The sequence below is a fragment of the Clytia hemisphaerica genome, unplaced genomic scaffold, assembly GCF_902728285.1.
Source record: "Clytia hemisphaerica strain Z4C2 unplaced genomic scaffold, Clytia hemisphaerica genome assembly, whole genome shotgun sequence".
Taxonomy (NCBI): Eukaryota; Metazoa; Cnidaria; class Hydrozoa; order Leptothecata; family Clytiidae; genus Clytia; species Clytia hemisphaerica.
The window spans coordinates 895,709-918,914 of NW_027104528.1; the positions used below are offsets into that span (position 1 = coordinate 895,709).

General features: G+C 34.4%; 4 protein-coding genes across 6 annotated transcripts in view; 2 read left to right on the forward strand and 2 right to left on the reverse strand.

The window, feature by feature from the left end:
- The first annotated feature begins 8 nt into the window (after positions 1–8).
- Positions 9–23,206, forward strand: part of LOC136822071 (transmembrane protein 87A-like) — a 29,030-nt gene continuing 5,832 nt past the window's right edge. For 2 of the 3 annotated variants that reach the window (XM_067078281.1, XM_067078282.1), the window contains exons 1-7: positions 9–767; positions 1,168–1,264; positions 3,399–3,588; positions 4,176–4,225; positions 4,788–4,891; positions 5,402–5,475; positions 5,989–6,047. In XM_067078281.1, coding sequence (XP_066934382.1) covers positions 505–767; positions 1,168–1,264; positions 3,399–3,588; positions 4,176–4,225; positions 4,788–4,891; positions 5,402–5,475; positions 5,989–6,047 — 837 coding nt within the window. In that variant the 5' untranslated portion in view covers positions 9–504. The remainder of the gene's footprint in view (positions 768–1,167; positions 1,265–3,398; positions 3,589–4,175; positions 4,226–4,787; positions 4,892–5,401; positions 5,476–5,988; positions 6,048–23,206) is intronic. The other variant, XM_067078283.1, reaches the window with a different exon arrangement.
- On the reverse strand, positions 8,126–9,781 carry LOC136822086 (uncharacterized). Its single transcript, XM_067078301.1, has 5 exons — positions 9,637–9,781; positions 9,165–9,308; positions 8,859–8,898; positions 8,627–8,677; positions 8,126–8,400 (listed from the first exon to the last, which is right to left on the reverse strand). The coding sequence occupies exons 1-5, from the start codon at positions 9,742–9,744 to the stop codon at positions 8,159–8,161; spliced, it is 585 nt and encodes a 194-aa protein (XP_066934402.1). The 5' UTR covers positions 9,745–9,781; the 3' UTR covers positions 8,126–8,158.
- On the reverse strand, positions 11,290–14,181 carry LOC136822080 (uncharacterized). The gene is made up of 3 exons (XM_067078291.1): positions 13,912–14,181; positions 12,004–12,202; positions 11,290–11,642 (listed from the first exon to the last, which is right to left on the reverse strand). Exons 1-3 carry the CDS (start codon positions 14,003–14,005, stop codon positions 11,366–11,368), a joined length of 570 nt encoding a protein of 189 aa, XP_066934392.1. The 5' UTR covers positions 14,006–14,181; the 3' UTR covers positions 11,290–11,365.
- LOC136822068 (uncharacterized) lies at positions 16,376–21,755 on the forward strand. Its single transcript, XM_067078279.1, has 7 exons — positions 16,376–17,082; positions 17,577–17,747; positions 18,187–18,348; positions 18,820–19,179; positions 19,494–19,863; positions 20,594–20,723; positions 21,059–21,755. The coding sequence occupies exons 1-7, from the start codon at positions 16,404–16,406 to the stop codon at positions 21,566–21,568; spliced, it is 2,382 nt and encodes a 793-aa protein (XP_066934380.1). The 5' UTR covers positions 16,376–16,403; the 3' UTR covers positions 21,569–21,755.

Sequence of the window (23,206 nt, forward strand, 5' to 3'; positions counted from 1 at the left end):
CTAGAAAACTGAATATGATCGTTCACGGGTTTCTCGAATATTCAGGCCCAGATAAGGAAGAAGAAGAAAATGGGAAAAAATATGACATATTTCGGTTCCGAGAACTCCTAGATGACATCAATGTTCCAGAAATCAATGTTACTCACCACAGATTAGGAGACAGAAAAACAAAAAATGGCCGTCCTCTGAAGGTCACCCTGCAAAGTCAACATGACAAAGATCTTCTCATGAAGAATTTACACATGCTAAAAGAAACTTGTTTCTTTCAGGTAAGTATAACGGAAGATTTCACAATCAACGAACGGAAAAAGATCAAGGAGATGCACGAACAAGCAAAGAAACTCAACAAAAACAATAACGATAAAGCATTCAACTGGCGCGTAAGAGGAAGCCCAAGAACAAAACTACGCCTCGTTAAAAAATTACAAAACCAAACAAAAATATTTTCAAATTACAAACCAAAATGCTCTACAGAAGAAATCGTCAGCGATTGGGCATTAACAGATGATGATGAATGATTCATTTTGTAAAATAGGCAGTCGAACTCTATTAGCTTTAAAGCTAGTACAGATTTGTACACATTTTTCGACTTTAAAGAATATATACATTAACATTAACATTAACATGCGATACAAAGATATTTCGAAACTTTTTTCTATAATTACAGCTAACGGCTTGTTGTATTTTGCTGAGATTGTGTCATGCGCAAGACGTGCTCTGGCAAGAATCCTCGTTGTCATCGTCAGTATTGGGTTTGGTATTGTTAAGTAAGATATCTTTTTAATTGGCTAGAGTTACTAGCTTTCCAAAAGTTTTTATCAATATTGAATTCTTCGGTAATGTGCGCGTCACAGTTTTACACCCCCCATCTGTGGAGTGTAACTTGTATTTTTAGGGCAGGACAAAAATCGAAATTAATAGTCACATTGGTGCTTTTTTGAGCAAAAAGGGTTTCAACACGTCTAGAGTCTTTTGAAAATTTCATCTAAAGATGGAAAGAATTAATAAAAGCTACAGCAGCATTTTTATATCCAAATTGTTAATGTGCAACGGCTTGATTGAATTCGTGTGTTTAAGCTTAAAACAAATATGTTTCCCAATTTTGCTGAGAACGGTTCACTAATAGCTCTTGATGAATATGGTTAATCAAAGCTTTGTTTTATTTAGACCACGTCTCGGCCAAACGTTACACAAAGTGATGATTGTGGGAGGTGCTTATTTCATTTTGGCTTCAGTTGAAGCGTGTATGAGAGTCAGGGATGAGGTAACTGAAGTCCATTCTGGCCAAACGTAAATCTCGTGATCCAAGCCACGATAAACTTTCAATATGAATATCACTGGGTTGATAAACACAAACTTATTTAGATTAAGCTCATTCTCTTTAAGTGCGCACTCTTGATGATACCATGTGGAAACAATGTTCAAGGGAGATAGTTCAATTATAATGACATATGGTGTCCATCTGGAAAAGTTTATTTTACTATTTCATGTCACTTACCGCTGCCGTAGTTCGTTTTTTAATTGGTACTCTTATCACGCATTTAATACGTTTTTAAAACTAGTCGCACGCATCACGCGTCTATTGATAGTCGAGTCTGCTAAATGACGCACCTTACGCGCCCACGCGCCGTCATATTTCTAACGCGCCTGACGCGCCTTGAAAATTTGACGCGCCCTATGATTTCGACGTGCCTTCAAAATTTGACGCGCCCTAGAACTTCGACGCGCCTTCAAAATTTGACGCGCCCTAGAATTTCGACGCGCCTTCAAAATTTGACGTGCCCTATGATTTCGACGCGCCCTAGAATTTCGACGCGCCTTGAAAATTTGACGCGCCCTAAGATTTCGACACGCCCTAGGGTTTTGATGTGCCTTAAGTTTTCGACGGTTTTGACGGACGGAATAATGTGACCGGTCTAATCATACATGGTTGGTATATAAAAGAATGTCGGCGTTAGCAAAATGATCATTTCTTAAGAGATTAGCCTAAAGTCGACCCGTTCCATTTATCGGCTGTACACTTTATGTACGCTTTATTAGTTTATTTCATAGAGTTTGTGCATGCTACACGTTATTTCTATTCAATTTACAGGGGAAAATGCACAAATTTGTCCCTTCACAGAAAGCCCAACTTTTTGTAATCATCTTTGACTTGGGAATTTTTGAAACGTTTTCCATTGTCGCTGTCTTTGTTAAATGTACATCTCAATTTGGAAAAGAGTGATTTAAAATAATAATTTGATTACTGCAGTGACGTAGAAAAAAATCATGTACTGAAAACACGAATTATGGCTCGGTAATAAAATACTCGGGAAAAAGGTTTGTATCCTCAATCGCTTATAGAACGACACTGGGATAAGAACAACATTCTTTATGAGACATGGAGAAAACTCTGATTTTCAAATCAATCAAAAGATTTTTTACCATAAGGCAAAAGTGAAGTATGTGAACTTTTAAGTTCATTTAAAAAGTAACAAAAGAAAAGTGTTTTGTTGCTAAAGGGTCGGAAGGCATCTTTTTTCGTTTTTTTCCGAAACAGCGTGTACTCCTACCCCTTAAAGCATGTACTCCTACCCCTTAAACATACCTATTTTTGGTGTCAGTGATGAATCTAACCAGGCAGATTGTCCCTAATTCATCAAACTCGAAAATTTTTGGAAAAACCGTTAAAAATCCAACATTTTGATGACGTCGTAAATAGAAAAAATATTGAATAACTTCACAAAGAAGTAAGATATCGAGCTCATACGACACTTTTTATGAGACAGAGAAAACTCTGATTTTCAAATCAATCAAAAGATTTCTTACCATAAGGCAAAAGTGAAGTACTAAAAATACAGTAAAAACTTTTTAAAAAACTTTAAAACAAGAAAAACTTCTAGAAAAAAAAAACGATACAACAAAAACACTGGAAAATACTTCTACTTGCATATGGTAAGAAGCTTTTTACACCAAATAAATTTTTCACAAAACAGGCATGGTGAGCTAAAACTAACCATTTTTAGGCTCATTAAAAAAGTATCAAAAGAAAAGTGTTTCATTTCACTACTTAGGTAGTGTCAAATTATCAGGGCGCGTCAAATTATCAGGGCGCGTCGATATTTTAAGGCGCGTCAAATTTTTAGGGCGCGTCAAATTTTTAGGGCGTGTCAAATTTTTAGGGCGTGTCAAATTTTTAGGGCGCGCCAAATTTTTAGGGCGCGTCAAATTACCAGGGCGCGTGGGCGTGTAAGGCGCGTCATTTAGCAGACTCAATGATAGTCGCATGCATGAGTTCCTAACATATTCTAAGAAACAGGACCTATAAAAATACTTCTCAAAATTAAAAATAATTGAACCTCTACACCATAATCTTTCAAAACCCATTTCAAACGTCTTCCATTCAATAACTTCTTTAGAATTACTTTATGGGAATGACGAATAAGAAGATGTTTGCATTGGCACCATTGGCGGTTCTAGAGGTTTCAATCTACTGTTGGATATTCAAATCTGTGGTGCAAACCACACGAACATTGAGGATCAGAAAGAACATTATTAAGTTGACATTATACAGGCATTTCACCAACACACTCATATTCACTGTATTAGGTAAATATATCAGAAAAACTTTACTTCATCCAAAATAATTTTGGAATCATAGTGATTCTTTGTCGTTGTAGAAAAATATAAAATTTTGTCCTTGGCTTTTGAAATTGGAAATAGTGGGTTGTTTCCTTACACTTCCCAACCACAGATATCTTATATAAAACACTAGATTGAGCTTCTCCGTCCTTATTCGAATCAAAATAATCCGCAATCTTTGATAAGTAGACCATAGTTCGGCGCCGGCAATTTGATCGATCAAGCCTATATTTCTGCTCGTCGCTTCGCGCCATTCAGTTTTTTTTGCTTGGTTGAACAAATTGCCGGTACCGAACTACGACCTACTTTCAGCAAAGATGGCGCATTATTTTGCTTCACCTGCCGTTGCTTGGGAAATACAGAGTAGCTCTATCTAGTGTTTTATATAAGATATCTATGTTCTATATCTATGTTCCGTCTACTAAAAGGAGTTCTTTTTATGTAGCAATATTTCTGTTAGAAAATCTGGTTTTACAACACTGGATAAAAACCAATATTCAGTCTTAAGTTATTTACTATATCTTGAATATGTTTTCCAAACATCTCATTTCCAGCATCACTGGCATACATGTGGATTGAAGAAAAGATATTCAATGACTGTGTCGTAAGTTTTAAGGACTTTATTTTTCTACCTTATTATTCGTGACATTTATAAACTAATTAATAATATTTGTTGTAAGTTCTATATTTTTCGTAAACTCAAACTTGCGGACATAGCAGATATCGGGTATCGAAAGTCGAAAAGCAACCCGATTTTGACGATTTTGGTCGATGTTATTCCAAATTTTGGTGAATATTTTCTTGAATCATAAGAACAACGCAAAAGTTATTAGCTAATCAGGGGGCTGGGGTGTACTAAAATCTCAAACATCATGACGCTTTGTGTCGTGGGTGTCATACTAAAAAAAAATTAAAAATCCTTTTAGTATCATGGGATGGTATCCAGAAGAAATCTGAAAAATTTGATAAGATTTTTAAGGAAAATTCAAATTCTCTCCTTTGAAGTAATGGCATGTTAAAAAAATTTTTGAACTTTAGTTCTCATACAATATGTCTGGAATTTTAGTACCAGCCGGACAGGGGGACTTAACATTGCTAGTATGGAATAAGTTAGTTACACTATATACGTGTTATAAACTCTACTTTGTTTCTTCATGCTTTTTCAGCCAGTAACGACGTTTTGGTTGAACGAAGCTTTGTGTCCGGTCCTTTTCGCTTTGATATTGGCTGTTATTATGATTCTATGGAAACCAAGTATAAACAACCAAAGGTGATAAACATTGTTCTTATACAGTACAATAGAACCAAAGTAACTAAATTAATGACCGCAGTAGTGCATAGGTCGAGCACTTTGTTACGAGGTGCAAGGTTGTGGGTTCAACCTGCGGTCGGCTTATATCTAAAACTTTGTATTTAGTATAAAATGGTACTTGATGCCTATTTGCTTGATGTCCAGTAATTATTAATACTTGTCTTAAAATATTGAAATAATGGAACCCAAGTTGATAGTTGATATTTACGTCCACGTCCAATTTGATAGTCATTTTCAAAACTGAACGAGTGTCAAGCGAAGTGTAAAACTAGCTTGAAAAAATATACAAGTTATCGTGCTCATTATTGTGCTGATACAAGCATAAAAACATGTTTCTTTCCCTCTTTCTGACCAATCTTGGTCCACATACGTGTCAATATAATATCAAAAAGCTAATGAATTAAAATTAATGGGTAAAGCAAACGATACCACTCTTATTTAAAAACAAAACCTTCAAACATCCTTTAGATACGCGTTCACTCCTTTGGATATGGACATGGATAACGAAGATGAAGATGATTTGACACTCTCTGATGCTTTTGGTATGAATGATGTAATTTTTTTGTGTCAAGTGTTGAATGAATTGAAACGATTTGCGTGAGTGGGTCTGTAATCTAAGAGTTTTAGACACATTCTCCGATGTTTTTTTGTACGAGGGAAGTTGTTTTTGATAAGTGTTACATAGATTGAAATGCTACTTTTTTCGTGAATCTTCACTTTAAAAAAACTGTCTTATGATTATTTTAAATCTGTCTTGGCTATGAGCTAAGCAAAGCAGAACATGAAAGGGGTGGCTATTTGATTTGAGAGTTGGTCGCCTTATTGGATCTGGACCAAGGTCCACACTTTACCCTACCTAATGTAAAACAGTTTTAAATGTATACTGGGTTCGAATCTAACGATTAAGAGCTTCAAAGCTCCAATAGTTTCTTAATATTTTCAGAATTCGTCACATATTTCCAATAATCCCGTGTTATCCTCATTTCCCTTCTTCCCGTGTTCACCTAATTCCCATTCTTCCTATATTTCATTTCTTCTTGTGTTACTCTCTTTAGAGGGAATGAAATTACGAAATACATTTGATAAATCTACTGCCAAGAACAGAAAATCAGCTGTAAGTTGCTCCACATTTTCATCAACTGTGTTATCAAAGTGTAATAACTAACTAGACTACTACTCTTTGTTTAACCTCGCCGTATCTTATATTCATTGTTGCTTCGAAAAATGAAAATGGATATAGTGATTTAACGTTGAAACGTTTGTACCGTCTTATTTCCGGGCTATTTCCGTTTTTTTTATCGGGCTTTCCGATGCGCAATGCGTAGAAATGTTACAAATAGACCGACCACCTACACAGGAAAAAAAGTTCGAATTCCAGGGTTGGAAATTGACCACTTTCCCACCTGGAAAATTGCTAAATTCCAGGACTGGATCAGCCCTGGAAAGTTGACGCTTCTTCCAGCCTTGGAAAAATACCTTTTTCCAGGGTAGGAAAAGTGCTTTATTCACACCAGATATTATAATTTTCCAGCCTCGATATATTTCACAAAACAGTATTTTCAGGCTCGAAAAGGGCTTATTTCCAGGGAGGAAAGCATTTTTCCATTTTGGATATTTATTTATTCAGGGATGAAAATGACGTGTTTCCAGGTTGGATATTTATATATTCGGGGGCGAAAATGACGTAGTTCCAGGCTGGATATTTACATATTCGGGGGCGAAAATGACATAATTCCAGGCTGGATATTTACATATTCGGGGGCGAAAATGACGTAATTCCAGGCTGGATATTTACATATTCGGGGGCGAAAATGACGTAATTCCAGGCTGGATATCTACATATTCGGGGGTGAAAATGACGTAATTCCAGGCTGGATATTTACATATTTGGAGACGAAAATAACGTTTTTCCAGGCTGGATATTTACATAATCGGGGACGAAAATGACGTAATACCTGGAATATTTATATATCGTACGTAAAAACGAAGAAATGTCAGGTTTGAGATTAACATATTCGAGGATGAAAACGAAGAAATGCCAGCCTGGAATTACCTATTTAAATATACACATTCAGAAACGAAAAACGACACAATATTTGAGAGAGAGAGAGAGAATATATGCATCAAGCATGAAGACGGGAATTTGACTGAAAAATATGTAAGATTATTTAGTTACACACGTCATAAATATCTTCAATTAAAACATTAAGATTTAGAGAAAAATAGACATGAAATACATACAAAAAGTGTTAAGTATTTACAGTAAAAAATAAATATTTGTTAAAATGTTTCCTATACAATAAAAGGTACAGGACAAAAATCTTTTTTTATCACCCCAAATGAAAATTTTTTGTATGAAGTATACCTAGAAATATGTACAACAAAAGATAATATACATGTTAAAACCTAATAAATAAAATAATAAACGTGCCAAAGTGGAATACTTCCTAGCAGACGCTAGTAAAGCCTAAGAACGAAATGAAAAAATGAATGAAACACATGTTATTCTCAAAAGTACGGACTTGAATTAGCTGAATTGGAACTTAGTAAGAGAAAAAAAGGAGATATAACTAAAAGACTAGAACCAAAATATAAACGTATAAAGAAAAAAATATATTATTCTTACTTAATTCTACTTGGATTCTTCTATGTATTTTGCACAAGAGCAATTAAAGAATACAGTGAACGCATCGTTTATTGCGCTAAGTATAATATTATCAAATTGTCCAAATTAATTAAAATCAAACTTTTTTATTTTAAATTTACACTGAAAGTACCAGAAACATTTCCTATTAAGTACAGTACACATGTGTTGCAGTGTTTTCAAAAAACCATAAAAACACCTAGCCTAGACTAAAAACTTAATTTTTTTCGTGTTTGCAGTATTTTCTGGACTTTGTTGAAAAACCAGGCCCTTATTCCTTAATTTTTAAACAATATATCATAATCTATGAAAATCAAAAATGTAAACAAACATCATAAAAAGACACACGATGTTGAAAGCGACATAAAAAAAATCAGACAAAAAATGAAAACTAATTCTTTTCCCATTCAAGGGTGTATTTTGCTGAAGAATGAGGTAAAGAATTACAGGTACAACGAGAAATTCTCTAATTCTTCTCAATATTTCATGTGTAATGGGACCTTTAATTCTGAAATAACTTAAATAAAAGACTTTTATTCCGAAAAAAAGATTGTTACCCTAAAGATAAGCTGTAAAAAGAATTACTTTGCAATAAGAATGACATCATCTTTCTCCGTAACTGGACAAGACCCAATGATCACCATGCGGTGTTCGACCAGCTGACGCCCCACACTCTCAGCCATCAGGTGGATGTCTCTCATGTTCCTTACGTCCAAACGCAACTGTTTAAAGTTTGTAACATCTGCAAGAATTGCAGATTTGCTCAAGGTCTTTTTGTTGCTGAATATTCTTGCAATATTTTCGAAATCCTTGTTGGTCAGATCTGAAACGAAAGATTATATTATTACTCTTGGGTGCCTAATAGCCGGGGAGTTTGGAATAAGCAGGGAGAGGGGGGCAAAAGAAGGAACTTTCAAAAAAAATTAGAAAACTTTCAAGATTCACATATCATTAAAAAAATATCAAATTCTGTGAAAAGTAGACTTTTTTAAACGTTTCTGGTAAAAATTTTATCAGGATTTTGGCAAGTTATGAAATATCCGCCTTACCTTCTACATTGACTTGGTTGATAAATTTGGAGCTCGTTTGACTTTGAGATACTAAATAAAATAGAAGAGAACATTGTCTAAACAATCTGGTTCTCACACGTTCCTTTTGAGGCATTTCTTTCTCCCTGAGATATTTGGGCATTATTTTCCTGAGTGGTCACGAGCTTAAAGAATTAAAATGACTGATTTTTATCAATGTTTCATTACTTGTCCAAAAGGAAATCCAACTTACTGTTGCTGCTTTCACGCTGTTGGTCATCCTTGCTAACTTTCTGAAAAGTAAACAGATGCTAGTTTACTAGGGAAATCGAAGAGCCAAGCCATTTTTTTTCAATAAAAATGATAAAAAATGAGAAAAGCAATTTAAAAAGTGAGAAAAGCAAGAAAAATTGAGAGAACAAATATAGAAGATTGTTTACAAATCTCCCTGGGTCATTAATGGCAAAGCATAAGTCTTACAGACCAAGAGGAAAACTTAAAAGCCTGGAGCTCTGTCGATTACCAATCTATTTGTTTAAAATTAAAAATTTATTCTTACACGTATTTTTGGTGATGGAAAATTGAATTGTGTCTGTGACTCTTCTTCCTCACTCATGTTCATGTTTAACTTTTTATTTGTGGAAGTGGAAGTGGACGTGGAATATGTGGATATTTTCTCCGGTGATTCTTTTGAAGATTCAGCCTAAAAATATAATTCAGTTATTTACAAATATCTTATTAATCCACATACTTGGCATTTCATGGAATAAGAAACAATTGTATAATACACCCTTTTTCTTTTTAGATAATTTATAGAAATTTTCTCAAAATTAAAATTAGCCTTAAAGCAGAAAGGCATTTCCACCCTCGAGGTCAACCCTTTCTCTGAAATTGGATTTAGCCAAAAAGCGTATAACCAAGGGGTCAATAATAATAACAATAATAATAATATATAACTAGAACAGCTGTATGCTTAAAACCACTCTTTTAAAACTTCTCAATCCTTGCCTGAATTTTAAATTTATTCTTACACATCTTTTTGGAGAGATAGAATTAAATGGTGACTCTTCTTCATCCTCGAAATCCTTGTTGTTGTTTGGTTTTTGTGGTGTGGTGACTATTTCCTTAGGTAATTTCATTGAATTGGATTTTTTGGTGATCTAAAATGTAATTCAATGTTTTATAAATTATGATATCCACATACTCAGCCAGACTTAAGATAGGTCATATCAGGGGGGGGGTACAGCCGCAGGGTACTAACCCATAGGGTACTAACCTGATTTTTAAGAAAAATTGTCTTAGGTACCACCACCCCCTTTTTAGTACCGGGTACTTACTTTTTCTTAAGGAAAAAGGGACCCCCACCCCCCTTTTAGTACCGGGTACTTACTTTTTTTTTAAGGAAAAAGGGACCCCCACCCCCTTTTTAGTACCGGGTACCGGCTTTAAAATTACCAAGGAAAATAGGAGACACCACCCTTAAAACTTGCCAAGCATGGTCCCAATCTTTCAAAAGCCAGCAAAAGCAGCTCTTTGTTGTTATTATGACTTGTATATACCATGTTTTTAACTCAGATCCTCTTAAAAGTTCTTTAAATCAAACACAACTTTTAATTACAAAGGTAAAACAAAGAAATTCTTTGGCAAAAGTAAAATATTATATGTAATAACGGCAATAAAAGTATATATCTATCAGAAGTTGATAAAATCAAGTTGATAAAAAATGAAGAATAGTATGAAAGCTTGGATTGGATGGATTTCCTTATTTTTTTCTTCAATAGATTGGTAATTTATTCAAATTATTCAAAACTGTGTCAATCTTATGAAAGAAGTTGAAATAGAAAAAAGTTGCATTGTTGGCTCTGGTTGGCTTTGCTTAGTTGACCTGCCTCCGTCTTAATTGTCATTAACAGACAAACAAACAAACAAACAGAAATAAACAGAAATAAGCTATAGGGTATAATATAAACTGCAATAAACTAAAATAAACTAACTCCTCTAACAAAAACCAGGCTGTAAGAGCCATCAGTTTGGATAAGAATTTTATTGTTTAAAAGACAGATTGTATCACTTTGGATGCAACAGCTTGTAATTCTTTTCATCAGAAGGAAATGACAAACATATACCTCGTTCTAACTTGAGATATCAAAGACGAACTATCCTTCTCACTTATTAAAACAATACTGATTTTGAACAATAGCTTTCTTTACATTAAAGCTATTTCAATATTTGTATAACCAAGAAAGTTTTAAAACTTTCTTGGTATAACTTAGTGGTCATAAAATTCTCCTCTTAGAAAGTAGGGAAAGTACCCACGAATTTGAATAAAATAATTCCTTATTGATAGAAACATAACAGCTCTTTTTTCTGAAAACTATTGAAACTAACAACCTCCAAACTTCCCTACATACTTGATAAGCAGGGAAAGTACCTTTGAAAGTTGAAGACAAAAAATTAAACAAATGTACCATATTCAGGGCCTGAGTACTTGAAGAAAAATTGAAATGATACCCACCCCACCCTAAAATTGGTACCGGGTACTAACTTAAAATTGGAGATATACCCACCCCCACCCCAAAATTAGTACCGGGTACTAACTTTTTTTAATTTCCAAATTAGACACCACCACCCGGCTATGGGTTAGTACCCTGCGGATGTACCCCCCCCTGGTCATATTGCAAAAATTTGGTAATAACAAAACAACATACAAAGAAAATAAGTCAGAAGCAGAAAAAATAGCCAGTTCCAATATAACCTAAATTAAAAATAGGAAGATGGCAAAATAAAGAAAACAATAATTTGAAAATCAAAATCAATACATACGAAATCAATTTTTCTTGATGTTTTCCGCCTATCCGTCATGTGCGACAGAACTTTGGCTTTGATGGCTTTCTTATCCAAATGTCCAAACAAGCTTTTTGACTTAAGAGTTGACACCAGCTTAGCTAAAGCATCTTTGTTTACATCAGTGTCAAAGCGTGGTAGGTTGTGATTATCGGGCCACATTTTGATAGATTCTGCCCGGATCATTTTTAACCTAAAATATTTAAAATCACAATTGTAAAAATGAAAAACAAGATATCATTGTTATATAAACTACAGGTCTCTGAAACAGCCTAGTTTTGAACCGCCCCTAAAAGCAAAGTGTGAATAGGGTTTTAAGGGAATAAATTAATACAACAATTAGAATAAGTCAATGAGAGTTTGGCCTTTATTTGCATTATCAAATTACACACAAATTAATTTAGAGCTATTTTGTCAACATGATAAGACCCATATTTCTATTCTCCTTTAATTTACCTAGAATAAGTATCTTTTGAGAGCTATACCTTTATTTTAAGAACATCGTCAGTAAAAATAATTGTCATTTACATTAAAATGGTAAACTTATCACTTACTGTAATCTGTGACGGCCAGTAACTAAAGCGTGCGAACTTGGTGTGACGGGTGTTTTTGATGTAATTATTGGTGAAATTGCAGTAAAGTCGCTTTCTAATTTCAACATTTCCACTAGAGACAGCTCCAACATAGAAAAGTAGTGATGTTTACTAGTGCTTTGGCACATTACAGTAAAAAGCTTCCCATCAATGTTAGAGGCTGTAAAAATAAAAAATTAAAATTAATACAAAATTTTAACGGGTGCAGTGCTTTTTTTAAACCAGAATTCAGAGGCAAACTTCAAAATCCGCAAACATAAAAATCTTTAAAGCACCAATACTCTATATTGCCATAAGCTGTATCTTACCTTAGCCTTGTGAATTCGAGCTTGATTAATCAGGCTGGCAAAAATTTAGAAAAACTATAGAAAATTTCGCAAAAATTTTCAACTTAATTCTTGCTAAATTCTTTCTCTATTCTGCAAAATTGCACTGAAATTAGCGAATGAGCCCAATTGCCAAAATTTCTTTCCTTAAGGTACTTTATTGGAATACATTCTAAAATTGGGTCTAGTTTAGGACATAATCTGGTACTTTACACACTAAAGCTTTAAGAATCTTTGAGTTTATCATTCATGTATGTACCCTGAACTTGAAATAATATCATTTTGCGTCGCTTTCAAAGTGAAAAAATGATGAAATCAGGGATGAGCTAACGTAGTACCGATAGATAGCTTGTACACCATTGTACTTCTGATTTCACCCCACAGCAGCCATATACCAATTTTTTAAAGAAGAATGAGCACAATCTCGAACATTTAAAGTCAACAAAATACAGACTGGAATAAATTCTCAACAAAATTATAATAAGAAATTGCCCACTCACCAAAGTAAATTCTCACCAAAATTACTTCTCTTAAGGTAGATTATATTTAAAGGAATTATTTGTGTTACGATTTAGAAAAAGTATTTTGATAAACTTTTTAAATTTTTTTCTATTAATTCTGCTATATTAAAAAAAGTTGGGACTTTATAGTAATGAGATATGTGAGCAAACTCCAGAAATCAATCAGCTCCGTGATCACTATTTGCAGTACAGATCAGCTACTGTGGTTTTAATTTTTTTTCTTTAAAGCTACATTTCCAAAAATATGTGCATACTCAAACAAGGTTTGGTATGGCTTGAATAAGCGCGCAAGTACAAATCCGGACACCAAAGAATTCAAAAGGTCGGATAATATGACCTTAAGCTTTAGTCGCAATCAAAGACACTTATGAAGGTTATCCAGGCCTTCGTGATCTCAATTGAGGGATCAGTACTTTTTTTAGACAGATAGTTTAGCTTCAAAGATTCTTAAGCTTTATAAAATGTGCATGTAAAAAAATAGATGTCTATTTCTATTTGGTTGAGTTGCAGGAGGCTTTGAGGCCTATTTTCTTAACTATTATATAGTTATACTTTCAACGAGCGCCCCGTCAGCACCTTTGACTAACTACTACCCAATTCCCCTCACATGGTTGACCCAGGCGAAGGTTCATTCACTTGCCAAGTGAACTGCTGTAAGTGGGAGAATTATTAACCTTAGTCCCTCTCCTGTGTTGTGCAGCAACCAAGGTCAATAACCAAGTAAATATTTATATAACATCCGAGCAAAATTTTTTATCAAAATTTCCCAAATCACAAACCTGCGATATTCCAAGACAATGTCATGTTAATGGGCAGAATTGAACAAAAATTTAAAAGTTTTAATTGCTTTTAATCAATTGAACCTATGACATAAAAATGTTCATAATATAATAAAATCAGCCAACAAAGTCTGATTAATTTTACCAAAAACCTGTACTGTATACTTTCATGATTTATAAATCCCCTACAGGAATACAAAGTACAAGAATATAAAGTAGGAATATCAGAAAATATGTTCTTACCTTTGACTTTGTCTGCTAGTTCTGTTGAATATTTTTCAGTGAGAAAATCATATAACTGTTCAATGTTCATGGAGTTAATGTTTCGCGAATCCATAACGTTAAATATTTGTTACACTGAAAACTTTAGTTTTCTCGAAAATTTGCTGTTGTTTTTTAGACGATGAAAAAATACACCTGAGTTTGATTATAAATACTTGACTTGTCTTGACTGCTTAATATGATACTTGAAGATTGATGTGATGAAAAGTGCACGTGAGTCTGAAATTCGGTTCAAAAACATTTTAGTTTGGCGCGTTGCATTAATTATTTTGTGCGCGTGAATGGCCTAACAGCTCAGAATAAAACGTAAGATAAATTAATGTCGTTAAATATAGTCGGTGTAACCAGACAAACTAGCCCGTGCGATTATTGTTATTATTGTTATGAACTAAGTGCAGTCTATACACAAAACACAGAAGAAAACCGAAAACCGAAAACCAAGTTACTAAATAGACATATAGAAAGAAAATAGACCTTTTTTCAAAGAGGCCACCCTGTTGAATAATTATGTAGTCCAGCAGAAAAACAATGATAAAACCATGCATAATTATTACAATATGCATGATATTGTAATTATGCCATGGCTCTATCATTGTTTTTATGGCTGGACTACATAATTATTCAACAGGGTGGCCTCTTTGAAAAAAGGTCTATTTAGAAGGACAATGGAGCCAAAGTTGAAATGGAGAAGACAAGATGTTACAACTTGTGATTGTGGATCCTTGAGCAAGAAACATGTTCACTGCCCATGTGTTGATTGTGAATATTCAGCTGTTTCAGCAAGTACAGAGCGTCGCCATTGGAGAACAGCAAGGTATGTTTTTGCTGACGAGGAGGTGGAAGAAGTAGATACTAACGACACTGATAATGAAAACAATGAGACTGGAAATGAGAATATTGACAGTGACAATAATAGCATACTTGATGATAACTCTCAAAGTAACAATAATACTGACATCAATAATGATGACGACATTCTTTCCAATAGCAGCAATAACATGAACGAAAACATTGATGACAGTGTTGTCAGTAACCAAGATGAAAGCAATGACGAGGAAGTTCAAAGAGATGAAGGAGAAAATTGTGGGGGTGCACCACTACCAGAACCAGATGTTGATCAATTACCCATTGACTTGTAAGTTTAAATGACCTTTAGCCTTAGGTGCTAGGCTAACGTCCCCCAGAGATTTCCGGGCTATACCGTAAGTTGGTCTAATGTAGACATCCGTCTTCTAATTTGGACATCCTTTTTTTATAGATAGGAATAATAAGAAGGTCGAAATCACTGATAGACTAAAGATTTTTCCTCTCATTGCGCTAAACAAAGTCAATCAGCGATTCCTACCTTCCTCAGTTTCTATTGTTCCTATAAAAAAGGGCGTGGAAATTAGAAGACAGATGTCGACATTAGACCAACTTACGGTATTGTCTGTTCCGGGAATTACCGTAGTGCCTAAATTTGTCTAATATCAACACATACATCTTGTTATTTCGACATGTAGTAGAGTAGGCTGGTCTTCGAAATAAAAAATCAAACATAAACAAATACATACCAAAGTTATCAATCAATAAGTTGTACTGTCCCTATCCACGTCACAGATTGTTACAGTGAGTGGTCCTAAATCCGACAGCCCTGCCTAATTCCGACCCACCAAATAAAGGTTATGAAAAAAAATTCTATGTTTACAAACACTCCTTCTCCAAGTTGAAAGATAAACTATTGCAAGAATTCTCAAAACAAATTCAAAACATCTAACAAGATGGCTATAATGTCAAAATGTCAATAGTGTAATTAAAAAGTGTGAGTTGTGAAAGTCTGAATGTAATTACCTTTTATTGTCATTTATGAAGTTTGACGTATTGCAAAAAAAAATGATGTTTCGTATAAGAAGTAATTATTGTTATATAATTATTTGGTTCAACTGGTTTACTGTATCAAATTTCCCAGTTTAGTTGACACTTTGGTATTTTCGTTGCGTCACAGTAAAAGGTTTTTTTTATTTTAGTTTGTATCTTTGAAAGACCACGTCGGATTAAGGCAGGGCTGTCAGATTTAGGACCACTCACGGTACGTAAGAAATGTGAAGTGGGTTTTTTTTGAAAAGAAAACTTTGATTTAAAAAAAAACTACACAATATGACATTGCAATAGACCTTTTTTCAAAGAGGTCTCCCTGTTGAATTCTTATGTAGTCCAGCAGAAAAATAATGATAAAACCATGCATAATTATTACAATATGCATGATACAGTAATTATGCATGGCTCTATCAGGCTCTATCATTGTTTTTATGACTGGACTACATAATTATTCAACAGGACGTCCTCTTTGAAAAAAGGTTTATTCAACAGGACGTCCTCTTTGAAAAAAGGTCTATGTTTTAACAACGATCTCATTATGCATTCCGTCATTCATTTTTAGAATGGAATTGATTCAAATTCATGTAAAAAAAACAATGAATTTGGCATCTGACATGAACGCATCTCAAAAGCAGACAGAAGAATTATTAATTTATGTTGGCGATTTACTAAACTTAGCACATCCAGACATTTACGATCACTGGCCTCGAGGCTACTCGTCAGCAGAATCAGTATTAAAGGCTGGAAATTTGTATTCCTCTGTGAATGAAAAAGCCATCTGTTTTAACAAGGAGCATCCATTGTACTATTACACACTTGAACCTGGAGAACCATGCCCAGATTGTTTGGAGATTCCTGATATTCGTCGATATTACCTTTCATTGAAGGGTAAATTTCAAAGATGGTTTTCGAGCCCCCATATGTGTCGACTGATGCTAGATCATTGGAAAAATAAAGATGACTGGTTACATGAAACCGGAACCTCGTTTCCAGCAAATGAAATTTGGCATGGATCACGGTTTAAAGAAGTGAAATGGTTTTGGGATCCTAATTCAATTTGGGCACTCCCTCATCGATGCAGGTGTGAAAATATAATCAATCTTGAAGATGTTACTCAAAACGAACCTCCATCTTTAACTATAACATGTGATAATTGTCAAAGAAGTGAAACAATTCGTCCTGTTTATGTCACTGGTGATCCGCGCAATATCGCTCTTATAGGACATTGGGATGGATGGCAAACAGGTTTTGGTAGAGGATATTTAAAAGGCTCAGGTAAATTTGTTCTTATTCTTACTTTTTTGTAAGATGATATCTTTTAAACAAAGAAAGAGAGATGAGAGTTTCAAAAGAATGCTATATTAGGTTAGTCGCAAACATTAAATTAAAGCATATTTAATAAAAAAGAACAAAATTACAGTTTTCGAAAAACTTTGAGTCTCAGAACTGTTCTTAGATTGTTTTTTTTGGCCATTTTGAGCCTTGTTGCTGTATAGGAAAGGTTGTACTCTCATGTGCCAAATAAACAGACTATAGATAAATTGGGAGGTTGATTCAGCACCTGTAGAGAGTACTGACTAACTTTAATATCAATGGTATTTTGAAAATTTTAAATGGTATATAGAATGAACCTGAAATTTGGACAAAGTATTATCTTAAAATCCACCTGATGTAACTTAAATTTGGTTCAATAAAGTGATCAAAATTTTAAACAAACATTTTTACAGTTAGAGTATTATCTTTTATGCAAATGATAATCTTTTTTTTAGGTTCCATAGAGCTTACCATTGCCAATATGAGAAAAAAGGAACGCTTTAAAAATGAAAATGTATTTGTGTCATCATTTGTGCCAGAGCACAAGCTTCCAAACAAACAGCCCACTGCTTTGGATCCTTATTTAGAACCACTTGTTGAAGAAATTGAAGAATTGTTTATTGATGGTAACTATATAAGTTAAATCATTAAAATGCTATCTTGATGGGTTAAAATTTTTGTGGGTATTTATTTTTATGAATTTAACCTAATTTCTTTCATTTTCCAAAGGGTTTTCAGTAAAAAGCAAGAAAAAGTTTATATTTCTTCTGTTAAGGTAGTGCAGAGGCTTTTTTTAATGCTGGGGGCTACCTAGGGGGGGGGGCTTTGTGTTCAGTAACCTAACTGGGGGCTGTGCTAGATTTATTTAGGTTTTCCTTGTGACAAAATGCAAATCTTCTTGACATTTGTTAATAGCTTTATTGTGAAAACCTTTGTTAAAGGTTTTTTAGAAGTTGTCCTTGGAACACAAACATTTCTGTTTTCCTCAGGAATAGTTGTTCGCGTTCTATTTTCATATTTGTAAATATTAGTACAATAAAATAACCTTGAGAAAACTTTTTATAGGTATGGACATTGACTATCCAGAGGTTGATGATGAGTTTCCAGCGGGTAGATTTAGAGTGCGGTGTATGATGTTGTGTTGGACTGGAGACTATCCAGCCCAGTGTCAAGTTGGTAAATTTTCCTGTAAAGGTACTTTTGGTTGCCGTGTAGATAAATGCAAAGGTAACTTTTTTTTTGAAAAATTCAGTTATGCGATTAAGGATTTTTAGTAAATAACATGAAAAATTTCTTTAACGTTTCATTCATGCTTCATTAATACTGTTATTCAAAAAGTAGTCTTTATAAAGCTTTACTGTGCACAATAGACCTTTTCATAATATTACGTCACGAGCATCACTTGCCTCGTATTCAAACAATTTTCATGGTGATTATGTCCCTCCAGACATTAAATGATTTTTTTATGAATGGAAAGTAGTTTTGATAAAATCCACTGGGAGTGTTAATCACCATGGCAATAATTTCAAAACGAGGCAAGTGATGTTCTTGACGTAATTTATGAAAAGATTTATCTAAAATTAAGTTTTATTTTTTATTTTTTCCAAAGTGTGTCTGGGAAGAATTTAGTTTATCTTGTTGTTTTTTTTGCTAATAAGAGGTTCCCAAGTTACTAATTGTTTGATCAAATTTTTCTAGGCGAGTCAGTTGAAGATGGTGGTTCAACCAAATATTATATTGGTAATCGTCAAAAGTATCTACAACGCTGGGATAAAAGAGACATAGAGATTGAAGCAACCACAATGTACGACATAGAGATGAAGCAATCTATCCATGCAAAGCTTGCTGAGGCAACAAAGACTGGCTATACAGGACTCACCTTGCTGTATCGTCTACATAAATTGTACAAATTCAACCCCTTTGAAGATATGGTACATGACGTGATGCACCTTGTTCTGTTGAATTGTTGCAAAAAGCTGTTCAAGCGTATATTTACAGAATATATTGGGAATGTTGACCAATTCAACGAAGATATGAGTAACTTTCCACTCACACCAGGTAACATTTTATTGGTACCCATAGTTTTCTATTGAAGAGATAAGACCAAGATAATTGAAAAAGAAACGTAAAACTGAATACTCACAAAATTAAATGAATACCTTTAAGGTATGTGTTTATTCGCTAATATTTTATTTCAAAAATCACTTTTTAGAGGCCCTCTCAGAAGTCTGTCTGACAAAATATTACTTCTTTGAATCAAACTATTATCCTGTTTATTTCTTTTTATCGAAACTGGTAAACATTAGGTAAGTTTTATCCCCAAAAGTCATTAACCTGTATTTGATGTTGTTCTTATTTTTTAATTATCTTAGAATTGCAAGATGGCCATTGTCCGAAACATATTGAAAAATGTACGTCTTGGACCGCAGAAGAATGGCGTAAATTTGCCTACCCTATGGCCGAAGTCTTGTTACTAGATATTCCTGACAACGAGTACCACCTCCTTTGGTTAACTGCGCGTGTTGTGGAACTTTTGTTCCACCGAAGAGATGGTCTCACAAACGATGAAATTAAAAATCTGGATAAGATTTGTTGGAGGAGATTAATTTTGTTGGAAGAACAAATTGGCCCAAAACAATGCGTGATCACCTGTCACAACAGTATACATATCAGTGAAGATATTTCTCGATTTGCCCACTGTGATAACTTTTGGTGCTTTAATAATGAGCGTGCTGTAAAAAGGTAATATTCTTTCAAAGTTCGTTCCTGTCCATTGAAAGCCAAAAATTAAGTTTTAAAATTATTAATAATTAGAGATTTTGGAATACGCAGTCTGGAATATTTGGTGCCGTCAGGATGCCTCATGATGTAGGTTTTTTTAACATTCTAAATGCAGTACCAAATATGCTAGTCGTAAATTTTTTCGACCAGACTAATGGGGATGGTAAAATATCGGTTTTGTGTACGTTAAGGGTCAGAAAAAAAGAGGGTTGGAGCCGGCTGGTATGCACATATTGTCATACCTCAACTAGTATCTCATCCCGTGGGTTTTAGAGACGAGAACATTATAGAACTCATGTGTTATGTTGTACTGGGTGACCCACAAAAGGTTTAAGTGTTTGGCAGCTTTGTTTTAATTGATATATATATAATGGAAAGTCAAATTAAGCATTGCTTTCATAGAATTTATTTTTGAAATATTCCAAAAAAATGCTAAACTTTTATACTCTATTTCACAAATATTGTCTTGACGAAGTCGTAAAATTTTAATCAAAATTTAAAATAGACTTTCCTCTATCTAACTGTATCTAGTGAACCTGAGTGAACTAAAAATATCAATTAAAAACTATTTGTTTGGCTCCACAAAGCCATCAAAGACTTGTTTTGTGGGTCACCCGGCAGTACTAATAGATCATTTTACACCATACCATAAGAAAGTAGGTAAACTTTAGTTTTACATTGTATTATCTAGATACAAGGCAGTTCCAACGAATTTTAAGAACGTCGAAGCGACTTATGCTAAAATGGAGGTGTTTAGAGAGATGAAGTCATTGGAAGGAAAGCAAATTCGATGGACACACAAAGAGGATGACAGAAACAAAGTGAGATACTATTATTTTAATATTTTTGGGTGCTTTACAAAAAAATGGATATGTCTTGGACTATTTCCATCATTTGATTTTTACCAGTGGTTTTGCCGTAATTTTTTTCCTTCGATTGTTTTTGCTAGTTTTTTTGTTGGGTTTCAGCTGTCATTTATTTTCTGGAAAAGTGGAATTTGGACTTCATCAATAGATCTGTATTGTTTTTTAACGTTTTTAACTTTTATCATCCTGTAGGTCCATGCTTTGTTTTAACCTTTGTTGATGGCATGCTAACTATTATGTGGAGTTTTCTAATGATAGATTTCTGTATAACTTTCTTCGTTATTTTTAAGGTTGTGTCGAGCCTAGAAGGGGCAAAGATTTATGCAGAAAATTGTCAGAATTTACTTTGTGATGATATATCGGAGTACATAATTTACATTGGCACCGACAAATTTACCAATGTCCACGTTCTAATGGATGCAATTTTAGAGGCGACCATAAGGGACGGGTTGCAGGTTGAAGTTTACAGGAATTACCGATCTTGTTACTTTCCTGGCAAGATGTCCCACGTCAAGCTGGAGTCCTTTGTGATGTTTCAGGACGAGAGTATTGGGAAAATATCCGAATTTATATTGGTGGAAGGTGAAGGAGAAGGAACCAAATACGTACGTGCGCAAATGTTAGAAAATACTGGTGACACCGTAAAAGATATCTCTATATATCGTACCGCCAACGTAGAGTCCATTACATCGGCCAAAAAAATTAAACGTGCCGTAATTGCTTACCCTCGCGATGTTGACTTATTTTTTATTATTGATTTGAACAGAGGTATTTTTGATTTTGAACATGAAGTTCTTTGATACTTTGTATTAAGTTTTTTTATTCATTTATCATTTGATGACAAATTTATCTATTTGTGACATTTTTATCTTTGTAAATAGCTCCTTACAATAACCAGAGGAATGTAAAGAGATGGAAAACAGCTTCTTGAAAACAATGGACTTAAAAATTGAACTAGTAATCGGCAAAAAAGGAAAAACAAATTTTCTTTTTATCGTCAAATCATGTAGTAACCGTCCGATTTGTATAGCGAGCCGTCTATTCTGGACTTTTATTTAATGACCTTATCAACGTTTTTACAATAGAATTTTCAATAGAAGTGATCGTTGAACTTTGAGTAATCAGAAAAAGCTGTTTTTCCATCTCTTTACATTCCTCTGCAATAACCTAATATAAGGGGCATACCGGATAAGTGGGATGGGGGAACCTGGGAACCTAAAGTGGGAACCTAAATGAACACCTGAAAAGTGGGATGGGGGAACCTAAGTGGGAACCTAAATGAACACCTGAAAAGTGGGATGGGGGAACCTAAGTGGGAACCTAAATGAACACCTGAAAAGTGGGATGGGGGAACCTAAGTGGGAACCTAATTTTTTATTTTTTTTATTTTTTTTTTTATTTTTATTTTTTTTATAGCAATATATTTCGCACGTCTATTGACCTCCTATGAAACAGAACTTTTGATTTTACATTTTATAAAGTTTTTTCTCCCTTTCTTTTATCAAACGCTCTTTGAAGACTTGTAAGGATGGTGCTTCAACAATATCTTCTTCTAGATCATTCCAAGGTTTCACACTTCTGTAAAAAAGAGAGTTGCTTTGGTAGCCTCTCATACCGTCATTAGCAAAGTTCCTTTGAAGCTCGTAATCATGCTGACGTCGTGGTCGTGTTCGAGGAGTAAATTTCTCTGATCTTATAGACTCGTCATAAATGTGGAGGTTCTTGAAAACTTCCACCATATCACCAACTTGCCGCCTGGTCTTTAGGCTAGGTAGATTGATGAGTCGTAGCCGATCTTCGTATGAGTAGTTTCTATAGCAACTAACTAGCCTTGTAGCTCTTCGTTGGACGCCCTCGATTGCATTGATATGTTTGATTAGCCTTGGAGACCATACTACATGTGCATATTCCAAATGGGGTCTGACAAATGCAATGAAAAGCGTTCGAAACATATCTGGTGAGAGAAATTCGAAGCTCCTGCTAATCAAGCCAACGATAGAGTTAGCTTTCTTGATTTTACTGAATATATGGGCTTCAAAGGTCAGGTCACTATCGATTATCACTCCTAGATCTTTTTCTTGGTCAACATGTTCTAGAACAGATCCTGATAGGGATGGACATATTTGATGTTCCAAAATTTACCCAGTGTTAAAACATGACACTTGTTCGGATGAAATTCTAAAAGCCGGACTGGCTTTGACCAAATTTTAAACCCTTAGAGTGCACTTATTCTCATTTTTGCTCATTTCCACCCTTACAGTGTACTTTGGGAAGCTTGGAAAAAAGGGCCGCACGTACGGTAGGTCGTTTACCTTGAGTGCCCCCCCCCCCGTGGATCTATGCTTATGTGTATTGAAACGTGGCAAGCCGTGCAATATGTTCTATTTTACTATCAAACATTTTTAATTAATGAAGTGTATTCACACGCTGTACTGTTT

Coding starts and splice junctions, on each gene's coding strand:
- LOC136822086 (XM_067078301.1), bottom strand. CDS start 9,744: ATGAAATTACCTAAGGAAATAGTCACCACACCACAAAAACCAAACAAC. Junction 8,899..9,164: donor TTCCATCACCAAAAATACGT/GTAAGAATAAAT, acceptor TTTACTTTTCAG/AAAGTTAGCAAGGATGACCA. Junction 8,678..8,858: donor ACAGCGTGAAAGCAGCAACA/GTAAGTTGGATT, acceptor TATTTTATTTAG/TATCTCAAAGTCAAACGAGC.
- LOC136822080 (XM_067078291.1), bottom strand. CDS start 14,005: ATGGATTCGCGAAACATTAACTCCATGAACATTGAACAGTTATATGAT. Junction 12,203..13,911: donor ACTAGCAGACAAAGTCAAAG/GTAAGAACATAT, acceptor TTATTTTTACAG/CCTCTAACATTGATGGGAAG. Junction 11,643..12,003: donor ACTGGCCGTCACAGATTACA/GTAAGTGATAAG, acceptor TAAATATTTTAG/GTTAAAAATGATCCGGGCAG.
- LOC136822068 (XM_067078279.1), top strand. CDS start 16,404: ATGAATTTGGCATCTGACATGAACGCATCTCAAAAGCAGACAGAAGAA. Junction 19,180..19,493: donor TAACTTTCCACTCACACCAG/GTAACATTTTAT, acceptor TAATTATCTTAG/AATTGCAAGATGGCCATTGT. Junction 20,724..21,058: donor AAGAGGATGACAGAAACAAA/GTGAGATACTAT, acceptor GTTATTTTTAAG/GTTGTGTCGAGCCTAGAAGG.